Here is an 11599-nt window from a genome sequence, read left to right on the forward strand (position 1 = left end):
CCATAGATAAGGCACCAAGAAAGATAACAAGTTGGGTAGGTTATTTAGGAGGTCCCAAGGTTATAATGCCATAAGCCCTTAGGTCGAGTTTGTGGAATGCTTCAATGGATAGTTGCAAAAGGAAAAGGCGGTTGCGCAATATATCATGTTTCCCAAGATTGACATCGTCAACAATAGGTACAATATCTCTTTTTCTCTTTTGGTGATGTCAATGTTAAGTAGTTCATGTTCATGGGATAGTGTTAGTTTTTTCATATGGAGATGTTCAAAAATGAAATTGATAGAGTCTCTTTGTAAAATTTAATTGATTAAGGTTTTGTTGGTTGTAAAATTTAATGGTTTTAAATTTGAGTTAATCCACATGAATGCTACATGTTAACGATGTGAATTTTATATAGTATCTATGAACACACAATTATATCGACGACGTTAATAATTAATAACAATTAATGATGTAATTTGAATATATTTTATAATATAAAGTTAGTTTATACAAAAAATATCATAATACAATTGGAACATTTTCTAAAACTGCACTATAAATTTTGATATTTTTGTCCTTCCCCTTCTCCAAGCCGTGGCCCTCTCTTCCATTTTTACCATATATATTTACTGTGTTGAATATCATATATTTTTAGCCATGTTTAGTTGGACTAAGTTTCTTACAGTTTTTATTTTCAACAATTCCCAAAACCCACAAATTCTCCTTTACACTAAGATCTATGACAAACGTGTGCACAACACCACTAAACGTCTCAAATTCTTCCACCTGTAATATTATCCACGTGGCGCTACATAATTGGAGCTCCTAAGTCTACTTTCCACGTAGACTTTTCAGGTAGTACCCCTATATAATAACCCGCCTTGTATTCAGGAACGCTCTCAAAGTAACCAAGCAGGATCATCACTTTCTCGCGAGGTTTCTCTTCAACCAAACAGAGAAAACTGAATCTGCAGCTAGACTTACAGAGAATGCCGATCTAACTATTACTGGTCATTATCGTTAACACCCTCATTTCTGTATTTTTTGTCTTTCTCTATTTATATACTTTTCTTAGAGCTACGCGGAATTCATTTTTCTTGGTTTTTTCTTTTTTCTTAGAATTGAGAGAATTCTCAAATGCTCTGTTATGTTTCTAGGAAGAAGAAAATAGTTTTAGAAACATACAATTTTTCAGTTTCCCGCAGGAAACGATGTGAAGGTAAAATTTTTTTAGCCAATGTACTGTTTTTTGTTTGCATCGATCTTGCTGCTAATTTAAATTCAGAATTTTTCAATTTTTTGTAAGTTTTAATTAATTTTCTCCGCTTAGAATGTAGCTTGTTAAGGTTAACTTTCAAAACTTTCATTAATGCTGTTGCTTTTATGGTTTGCAGACAAGTCTTGCAATTCTTAAGGTTATCGTGATTGAAGACCAGAATGATGTTACTTAGATTAGGTCTATTCCTAACTGTACTTTGTCTATTTTCAATCCCCTCCCAGTCAGCTGTTTCAAGCATAGATCTAGGCTCGGAATGGCTCAAAGTGGCCGTTGTGAATCTGAAACCGGGACAGAGCCCGATTTCTATCGCGATTAACGAGATGTCCAAGCGCAAATCTCCGGCCTTGGTCGCATTTCAATCAGGCACTCGCCTACTTGGCGAAGAAGCCGCCGGTATAGTTGCTCGATATCCTGATAAAGTCTATTCGCAACTCAGGGACCTGCTGGGGAAACCCTACAAACATGTGAAGGATTTTGTCGATTCAATGTATTTACCATTCGATATCATAGAAGATTCTAGAGGTGCCGTTAATATGAAGGTTGATGATAATGCCACCCTTTATTCGGTTGAGGAGTTGTTGGCTATGATTTTAAGTTATGCTGCTAATTTAGCGGAGTTCCATACTAAGGTTGCTGTGAAGGATGCAGTTATTACCGTTCCACCCTACTTTGGACAAGCAGAGCGTAGAGGGCTCCTCCAGGCTTCCCAGTTGGCTGGGATTAATGTGCTTTCCTTGATAAATGAACCTTCAGGTGCGGCTTTACAGTATGGGATTGATAAGGATTTCTCGAATGGGTCGCGGCACGTAATATTTTATGATATGGGTTCTAGCAGTACCTATGCAGCACTCGTGTATTTCTCTGCCTATAATGGCAAGGAGTATGGGAAGACTGTTTCTATAAACCAATTTCAGGTAAACATTGCTTCAGTAAAGGCTAAGGTCTAGTTTGATAATTTTTTATTTGCACATACTTCAGTTGCTTCCTCTGACAGGAGTTAATTTCTAAATGGAGTTGTAGATCATCATGCTTATTTCTCTCATTGTATGTATCTTCTTGCATCTGCATTTCAGCAAGTATGCAGAGCTATTTCTAACTTTTCCCTTGATATTGTTTATTGGTGATTTGTCTATGCATGTGTTTGAGCTTCGCACTTATATCATATAAATATGCGATGGAGCGTGGGCAAATAATTACGTCCTTGTGCAAGTTTCTAAATAGAAAGCATTTCTTAGAGAAAATTAATCTGTAAAATAAATCAAAGCTTCATAAGCTAACTTGCTTTAGAGCTATTAGTTGAGATATTCTGTTATTGGAAGATGGTTTTTATTTTGTTTTTGTTTGTATATTAATTCATGGGTGGAGCTGAGAGTTGAAAGGTGGACTTAGAAAAATTGACTTGATTTACTAACAATGGAGTTTACATTGTAGCCCATCTTGTAATTTAGTAAGAAACTAGTTTAAGTAACATTTTCTTAGTAATTGATTTTTATCATACAGGCTATGGTTGTTCTAATAGAAATCAATTTACCTTGTGGCCTATATTGCAATTTCATGAGAGAGTCTTACGCCTTTGTTTAACAGTCTACATTTTAGATACTTTTGGATGCTTCTGCTCATATAGAGCTTTTTTTTGTACTTCATGGAAGCACTATTGCTCTTGCTTCTATGCATATCCTTTGTCATGAGATTTTTCTATATAGGTACATAATACCAACATTTGCATTCTACAGGTCTTCCTTGGCAAAATAGTTTGTCATTTTATCACTGTTTGAATGCTTAGCTGCTTGTCATGTACTGCCCTTGACCTGCTAGTTGAAATTTACTGTTTCTACAGGTTAAGGATGTGAGATGGGACTCAGGACTCGGAGGTCAGAATATGGAGTTGCGATTAGTGGAATACTTTGCAGATCAGATCAATAAACAAGTTGGAAATGGAGTTGATGTGAGAAAGTCTCCCAAGGCAATGGCTAAACTGAAAAAGCAGGTTAAGCGCACAAAAGAAATTCTAAGCGCAAACACTGTGGCACCAATATCTGTTGAATCGATCTATGATGATCGGGACTTTAGGTATGATGAGTTAAACATATTATTTACTATGGTTTTCTAAGTTATAAAAGTTCTGTTAATTACTTACTATTTGCTAGCTGGCTGACATTGAACTTTGTAACACATCTAAAGAGTCTTTTCTGAAGACTTTTGTGTATTTATCCTAGTTGGCAGTTTTATTTTGATGTGGAAACTTTAAATAGAGGATCCTTCTTTAATAGAAGGGCAAAAAGGAAAAAGGCCAATGATTGTGTGAAGCTGAAATACTATCTTCTGCAATAAGGTATTCAAACTTTGAAGTAAAAAACCAGTTAATTGATTTGTCTATCTGCTGTTATGGTGTGTCAGATTATCCTTTAAAAGACAGTTGTTATACCAATGATCGACCGTTTTCTAATGTATGAATGATTAAGCAAGATCTGTTAAACAATAGATACTTATATATATATATATATAAGTGATGAATCCTTATTTAGTCAACTCTATTGAGTGTCCTATTACTTTTTGTTTTGAGAAAATATTGTCCTATTAGTTTTAGTTGATCTTTTCCATAATTCTTCTAATATATCTTGAATAACGGATGGAAGAGGTTGTTGTAAAAATTAGTCTTTGTATTGTTCATGGCAGATTTGGTCTTAATACCTATCAGAAGGTAGTGGCTTGAAGGAGGGATCTCTTTAGCATTTCATCTGGTCATAGAAAGAAGAAAATCGTATATTCTAATACTAGCAATTGAGGTGTAGATCATTTTTTCAGTAGTGTTGGATCAGTTTTAAGGCTTGACATGATTTTTTTTTTATAAATAAGGCTTGACATGATTCAGTTGTTTAAAATTTGGCCTTTTGCTCTGTTGTTGTCCTGAGGTCCAAAAAGATGTTGAGATTTTGTATATTGCATTGTGTACAAAAAAGGGTGAAATTTTTCATCAAAATGGCATTTTCGCAACGATATTATTATTTTATATTATTGTTGTCACATTATACTTTTGTCACACTTTCTCCTTTCTGTTTGGGTATCTAAACATGCTTTTTTCTTTTTTCCTGGTGACTTCTTCGCTGGTAGATATGAATTCTAGTAATCCTTATGCTATTTATGCTTGTTTTTTAATCCAAATTAAAGATTCATATTTCCTTGTCTTCAAACTGCAACTTTGATATATATGCATAGTCTAGTTATCATAATAAATCCACGTAGTTGATATGCATGGTCTAGTTATCATAATAAATCCACGTAGTTGATATGCATGCCTCAGACCTTTTATTATTCCATCTCAGGAGCACTATAACTCGTGAGACGTTTGAGGAACTTTGTGAAGATTTATGGGACAGAGCCCTTGCACCAGTAAAAGAAGTGCTTAAGCATTCAGGTTTAAAAGTTGATGAGATATATGCAGTGGAACTCATAGGTGGTGCTACCAGGGTACCGAAGTTGCAGGTTTGGCACATTCTTTCTATTGCATGTTCTCCCGTGTTAGTGTATGAATAAAAGCAGTTATGATTTCACATTACTAGCAGATTATGTCAATATCTTTGAGATTTTCAAGCTCAGTTCACATTTTCACCATTTCAATTCACTTATCTAACTTACTATTTAAAATTATCTCTTTTGCTTGATAATCTTGTCAAAAAGCTTCTTTTAGCCCTTACATTTTTTTATGTAAAATCCATCTATCTATCCCTTGCATCTGGTTAATCCGCTACTATGAGCAGATTGTTAATTTGAAAAAAAATATAGTCATCATTAAGCCATATGTTGCTTTGATTAACCAATTTAATGAGATTTCAGGGTTTCCTTATAGAAGCTTGGCATGCATTTTTTTTCTCCTTTTTGGTTAAATTTCATGAACGTCTTCTTAGAAACAAATACAATGATTAGTTCTATCAGCAAAATATCTTAGGATTTTTATTAAATCCCGATATCTGTGCCTATATTTTCAATCATATTTGTGTTAACTCATTTGGAAAATAGGAGGTGTATTGAATATTTTCTATACCATTTTGAAGAATTTCTTGCACTTTTCTTTTTAGCTACTGTTCTGTATTCCTGAACTCTCTTCTGTTCATGGAAAGTGAATAAAGTAGTCTTTGGTTTCCTCAATTTTGCAGGAATGACCTCTACAAAGAAGTGTAATGTTATGTTTGGTTAGCAAAAGGGAAGGGATAGAATATTATAAAAAATAAACTTTCAATGAACAAATTTATTACCTAAAAAATGACGGGACTATTTTGTACCACAAGAAAGCACAGAATTTCTTGTAAAAACTAACCTTATTCATCCATCACTATCATAACCCACTTATGCTCTCTTACTATTTTTTGGTGATTTTCTAAAATTAGATTTTAGCTTAGTTTTGTAGAAACTTTAAGTATTAATTTATAACAAATTTATTAAACAAGAAATTTAAATTTATTTTAAATTATTTGTTATTAGTTCAATACTAATTCAAACATTTATATTTTATTTAATTTATTAATGTATATTTTTATTGAGTTAGGTTATTGAATTTTGAATAACTTTCTAGCTTAAAACTATGTAAATTTTGGTGAGAGCAGTGCTGGCAATTACTTAAAAGGCTGTTTTTTTCTCATCGAAAAGGCTGTTTTATTTTGTTTCTAATGTTTACTGATGGCTTTTGATTTTTTTTTTTTTTGTAGTTATTTAAAAAAAAAAACTCTGTAAATTTTGAATTTAAAACTCTTAAAAACATATAAATTAACCTCAAATATTGTAACAGTATCTAGGTTACATGATATATTGATATATTGTGAAAATACAACATATTTGTTTTGTCTACTGTTATTCACTCCAAACACCTTACTTTTATTTTTAAATTTAGCTTTTTGCTGTTTACCACATATATCAAACACTAGCTAAGTAATTTAGAGGGTGTTTTAACTGCTTATTTGCTACTTATCTTGACATTTGATAACTCTTAACTAAGCAGCTTTAAGCATTCAGTTCTAATCTTTATGCTTGATAACATAAAAGTTAGGATGTTTCTTAGATTTTTAAAAGTGATTTTGAGAAGGTAGAAAATAAGCACCATATTTCTTAACTTTCTAAATTCGTATTTTCTTTTTCATCTAACTAATTTAGTTAATTATCCGCTTGATATCTTTTTAAAGATAATAATATATACATATTAAATTGTAAGTCATAAAATATTTGTAATGAATATATATTTTTGTATTAATTTTTTTTAGGACTGCTTATTTTGTAAATAAGAATTTAGTTGCTTTAAATAACTTAGAGTACTTTAGTACTTTAAGCTTATTTTCTTTTAGCAATCCCTAAGCACACTCTTTAAGTGTTGTTTTTTTTTCTATAACAGAACAAACTCCAGGAATTTGTTGGCAAGAAAGAACTTGACAAACATCTGGATGCAGATGAAGCTATTGTTCTTGGGGCAGCATTACATGCTGCAAATTTAAGTGATGGAATCAAGTTGAACCGAAAGCTGGGAATGATTGATGGTTCTTCCTATGGTTTTGTGGTTGAACTTGATGGGCCAGATCTTGTGAAAGATGAGAGCACCAGGCAGCTACTTGTACAACGGATGAAAAAGCTCCCCAGTAAGGTAAATAACATCGTGTGGGAAACTGGAGTGAAATGGAAAAAGAAAGATTTTAAATATTAACTTTTATCTTCTGGTTTGCATAATCTTATTTGAATCGATTTCTTAACAGATGTTTAGATCCATTGTCTACAACAAAGATTTTGAAGTCTCACTTACTTATGATAGTGAAGATGTTCTACCCCCTGGCATTGTGTCACCTGTGTTTGTGCAGTATACGGTCTCCGGTTTGGCAGCTGCAAGTGAGAAGTAAGACAGCAATTTCCCAAATGCCATACAGACTATTGGTGTCTAAGTTTTTTCAGTTATTGAAACTATTTTGTTTTTTCCAGTGCCAAAGTTTTGAATGAGTTCTGATACATGGTTTTTTGTGTGCTATTGTCATTTTGTCTAGGTATTCATCTCGCAATTTGTCCTCCCCTATCAAGGCAAATCTTCATTTCTCTCTAAGCAGATCTGGAATTCTTTCTTTGGATCGAGCTGATGCTGTTATTGAAATATCAGAATGGGTTGAAGTTCCCAGAAAGAATTTGACTGCAGAAGCAACCACTACTTCCTCCAACATATCAGTTGAAGCTGGTGCTAAAAACACTTCAGAAGAAAGCAAGGAAAAATCACCTTCAGATGGTATGGTTACTGATGCATCGAACTCCACTGTTGAAGAACCAAGTTTAGCGGATCTTGGCATGGACAAAAAACTGAAAAAACGGACATTTAGGGTGCCTCTAAAGGTGAAAAGAAGCTGCTGCTTCGGAACTTACATCATAGTTTTTCTATTTCTTTTTTTCTTCCTGATTTTCATTTCCTATTTTGTTTGGTTATAGGTAGCAGAGAAAACAGTGGGACCTGGAACAACTCTTTCAAAAGAATCTTTTGAGGAAGCGAAAAATAAATTAGAAGCACTGAACAAGAAGGATGCTGAGCGCAAAAGAACTGCAGAGTTGAAAAATAACCTTGAAGGATATATATATGCTACCAAAGAGAAGGTATGACAAAGTAGCATTAATTTCAATAGTGTTCTTGTTGCTTTTTCTGGCATTGTTATTATGTGATGCTATCTTATCAAATCTTTTGCATTAACTATCGTGAATCTTCTTGAATCCCCTATTGGATTAGACCTTGATTCTCCTTTTGTTACTTCAAGCGTACGTAGCTGCTAATAGACTTCTAGCTTTTTCTTGATTATTTCCTTCTAACATTACTTTATGTTTATATCGGATGAACTGCTTGATCTCATGGATGAGTTACTTTTTCTCTTTTAGTGAGATGCAAGTTCTGCTAAGCGGGCATATTTTCTTACACTTCTTTTTCAAAACTTCTTGATGATGTTGCTTATGCAGCTTGAAACAAATGAAGAGTTTGAAAAGATATCTACTAGTGATGAACGCCAATCCTTTATCCAAAAGCTTGATGAGGTTAGTGTTTTTTCCTCTATAATTTAATAGCTCAAAGGTCCCTTTATAAAAAAATTTACATAGGCATCCTTACATTCAGGTACAAGAATGGCTGTACACTGACGGTGAAGATGCTAATGCTACAGAGTTTCAGGAACGCTTAGACTCATTAAAGGCTATTGGAGAACCAATATTTTTCCGGTCTGACCAATTATGTTTCTTGCAAATTATTGAAGTTGCACAAAGGCTTAAAATAGCTAGCTTATACAATCTTCCTAATATGCAGATTTAAGGAACTTACTGCACGGCCAGAAGCGGTTGAATATGCTCGAAAATACCTTGGTGAACTTCAACAGGTGCTGTGAGATAGTTGTTATGACCTTGGCTTCAAGTCAAGAAAGAAATTATCTTTTTACTTTATTGTGTATATATATGGTGGTGCATGTGGGCAGGGTTTCCTCAACTTTTGGCATTATGTAGGCCGTGAAACCCTTAATTAGATGGATGGATGAACCAGTTAGACTTTTACATGGTGCGGATGCAAGTATAAACAAGAAAGCTTTTATTTGTAGATCCTTTTTGTAAATAATTTGTCCTTGGGCAGCGCAACCTTGGTACCTTGAATGACTTTTTATTTAAGAAAAAAGATAAAGATGAGGAGCATATCAACAATTGGAAAGTAACTTATTAAGGGTGATTTTTGAGATCCACATATGTAAACCTTTTAATAAATAACCTATAGGAATTGTGGAGAATATGAATTGTTGGGTTCCAAATTGGTAACTAGTGTCTAAAAATTGTTGCATATGCTAGTTCAAGTTGCAGGCTTTATTGTACCAAACGAGTTCAGCTTTTGATCATCTTTTTTCTTTTCTTTTCCTGTTCATTCAGATCATACAGGGCTGGGAAACAAACAAGCCTTGGCTTCCGAAAGCTAGAATAGATGAGGTAATTTGTTTGCATTGAAATAGTCTGCCATACTTTACTTGGCTGTTGAGCATATCTGAATAGTCAGGCTCATGCATGAATATTTGGATGTTTGTTCTTAAGGTTTCAAAGGAGTTTGAAAAGTTCCGAAAGTGGATGGATGAGAAGGAGGCTGAGCAGAAGTGAGTTTTATTTTTTACAGGCTCCTATTTTAATTTCACAGTCAAAACCCTAAAATTTACGATTTTGAATAAATTAGACATTTCCCTGATCTTGAACTCCAGAAAGCATCAATTAGAGATATACTGTGTGAACTATGTATAGAACTTTAAATATGAGCTATTGAAGGGCAAGAGTATAAACACTCTGCAAATTTTTTATATGTGATGCACAAGCTTCCAATTTTTAACATTTTTATCCATCTATTTAAATGGAGATTTTAGTTTGTTCAATTTAGATGTATAGGATTTTAATTGTTTGAATTAGAAAATGAGGGTTTAAGTTGTCATTCCTGCAAATTTTAAGTGTTCTAAAATCGTCTCTTGTTATTTAATGTTTCTTGAATAGAATGATGAATGCCAATGTGGCATATAGTCCTCAAGGATGAGCTATTTAGAAACCGAATGGTCTTTTCCAAACATGAAATGGATGCAAAAGGACCAGTAGATACGTATTGTCAAAATTCTCTGTAATGAAATGTATAGTTTAGCTACACAGTTTCAAAAATCTGTGCACCCTGCTATTAAGAAGTTTTTGTTCTTTCCTTAATGTTTCTTTTCTTGTGGTTTGCATTTTTAGTTCTTACTGTTACTACTTTATGAGGGTTTAGAAGTCTTTAGCTGATCCATGGCTTTTCAACTTTTTTAGCATTTGGTTCTTGTCCTGTTTTATTATTGCGTTCTCTTTTGAGAAAGACTAATAGCATGATAATATTAAGCATTGGCTTGGTTTATCAGCTTTAAGCATGATGAAGTTCATTCATCAAGTTCTAAAAATTTTACTATGAAAAAACTCTTTTCAAGAAACCTACTTGGTGATATATTTGATTATTTCAAAAAATATTTCTTTTCAAGAAATCAAATATTATTATTTCAAAAAATTTGATTTTTGGGGGGATTCTTTTTAAGAAAATTAACTTCATCTTTTACTGATCTTCCTAGACTGCCGAGCCAATTTATTGTTGGGAATGATCTGTCACTGTACAAAATCTATCTTAAGATTTTCTGTTGTATGTTCCTGAATCTGATGTTTTATTGCTTAGACTTCCAGATTTTATGTGCATGTGCAGTACAACTAATTACCTTTCATATATTTGTTTCTCTAGAACTTCTGGATTCAGCAAACCAGCATTCACTTCTGAGGAAGTGTATGAGAAGGTCTTCGATTTGCAGGATAAGGTAATGACATAAAGGTCCTCTTCGCTCAAATAAGTGAGTAAATGTTTGGTGAGTTCTTGCCAAAAATTTAGAACTAATGAAATTTGGTTACTCTGTACTTAGGTTGCCAGCGTTAATCGAATTCCCAAGCCAAAGCCCAAGGTTGAGAAGCCCGCAACCAATGAGACCGCAGACCTCGGGGAGAAAGAGAAAGAGATAGATTCCAACTCAGATTCCAAGGAGAAAACTTTTGAGAATGGCAGTCAGAATGGTGAACCAGCAGATAATTCTGGTGAAGGATTTGCTGGAGAACCGAAAGAAGAAGCAGAGGGTCACGATGAGTTATGATCAGGCGTAGGTCCAACAGTAAAATTATACACAATTTTCAGTTAGAAAGTATGGATAGGTAGCTATAGTGAAGATGCATATGGTGGCAAATGGCATACGATACACCAAACCAAGACCCAGTTTGAAAAACGGCTGCTAATGTAGGATTTTGGTTTGAGATGGTTAGCATGATTCGGCTTACGATGAAGGTAAACTGTAAGTGTACTGATAGCATTTATTGAAATTTGAGAATACCCTAATTGGGAGTTTTGATTTTCCTAGTACATTAAACTGCCACGTGCATACTTTTTCTCGCTTGGGGGAGGAGGGGGGTTTAGAATATGTATCATCTCGCACTGCATAATAATAACCTTTGACCACTTAATTTCATAAATTTAATTTTTTATCTAGTTGTTCTCTATGTTAAAAGGATCCGAGTTTTTCTTTAGGTCCTTTCACCTCCTTTTATTTTTAGTATTACTAGATGAAGAATGATATTAATGTGCTTAAAATTATATCCCACATCTGTATCTTTTATATTTTTGATAAAATATTATGTAGTTAATTTATCTGACAAATCAATGCATTTAATTTGATTTAAGACACGTTACATGTGAATGTGTTTAAATGTATTCTACATGGTTTTAATCAAATATTGTGGTTAATTTATGGTATCTATCGATTATTTGA

The 11599-nt window shown here is 33.5% G+C and overlaps 1 protein-coding gene across 3 annotated transcripts; it reads left to right on the top strand.

Annotated features, from left to right (window-relative positions):
- The first annotated feature begins 834 nt into the window (after positions 1-834).
- Positions 835-11315, top strand: LOC110817479 (heat shock protein 70 (Hsp 70) family protein). 3 transcript variants are annotated; one of them, XM_088217645.1, is made up of 16 exons: positions 872-993; positions 1103-1202; positions 1378-2176; positions 3100-3332; positions 4586-4745; positions 6643-6888; positions 6998-7134; positions 7280-7616; positions 7710-7871; positions 8226-8300; positions 8380-8480; positions 8566-8635; positions 9171-9227; positions 9330-9388; positions 10531-10603; positions 10706-11315. In XM_088217645.1, the coding sequence occupies exons 3-16, from the start codon at positions 1421-1423 to the stop codon at positions 10928-10930; spliced, it is 2691 nt and encodes an 896-aa protein (XP_088073771.1). In that variant the 5' UTR covers positions 872-993; positions 1103-1202; positions 1378-1420; the 3' UTR covers positions 10931-11315. The 3 variants fall into 3 exon arrangements, with proteins under 3 accessions (XP_088073770.1, XP_088073771.1, XP_088073772.1); XM_088217646.1 differs by having other exon boundaries at positions 1141-1202; XM_088217644.1 differs by lacking the exon at positions 1103-1202 and having other exon boundaries at positions 835-993.
- Positions 11316-11599: the final 284 nt, after the last annotated feature.

Source organism: Carica papaya, chromosome 4 (genome assembly GCF_054855325.1).
Source record: "Carica papaya isolate Zhongbai chromosome 4, ASM5485532v1, whole genome shotgun sequence".
Lineage (NCBI taxonomy): Eukaryota > Viridiplantae > Streptophyta > Magnoliopsida > Brassicales > Caricaceae > Carica > Carica papaya.

Excerpts from the sequence above, each read along its gene's own strand:
- LOC110817479 (XM_088217644.1), top strand. The coding sequence starts at position 1,421 with ATGATGTTACTTAGATTAGGTCTATTCCTAACTGTACTTTGTCTATTT. Across the intron at positions 2,177-3,099 it reads TTTCTATAAACCAATTTCAG|GTTAAGGATGTGAGATGGGA; the intron begins GTAAACATTGCT and ends CTGTTTCTACAG. Across the intron at positions 7,135-7,279 it reads TTGGCAGCTGCAAGTGAGAA|GTATTCATCTCGCAATTTGT; the intron begins GTAAGACAGCAA and ends CATTTTGTCTAG.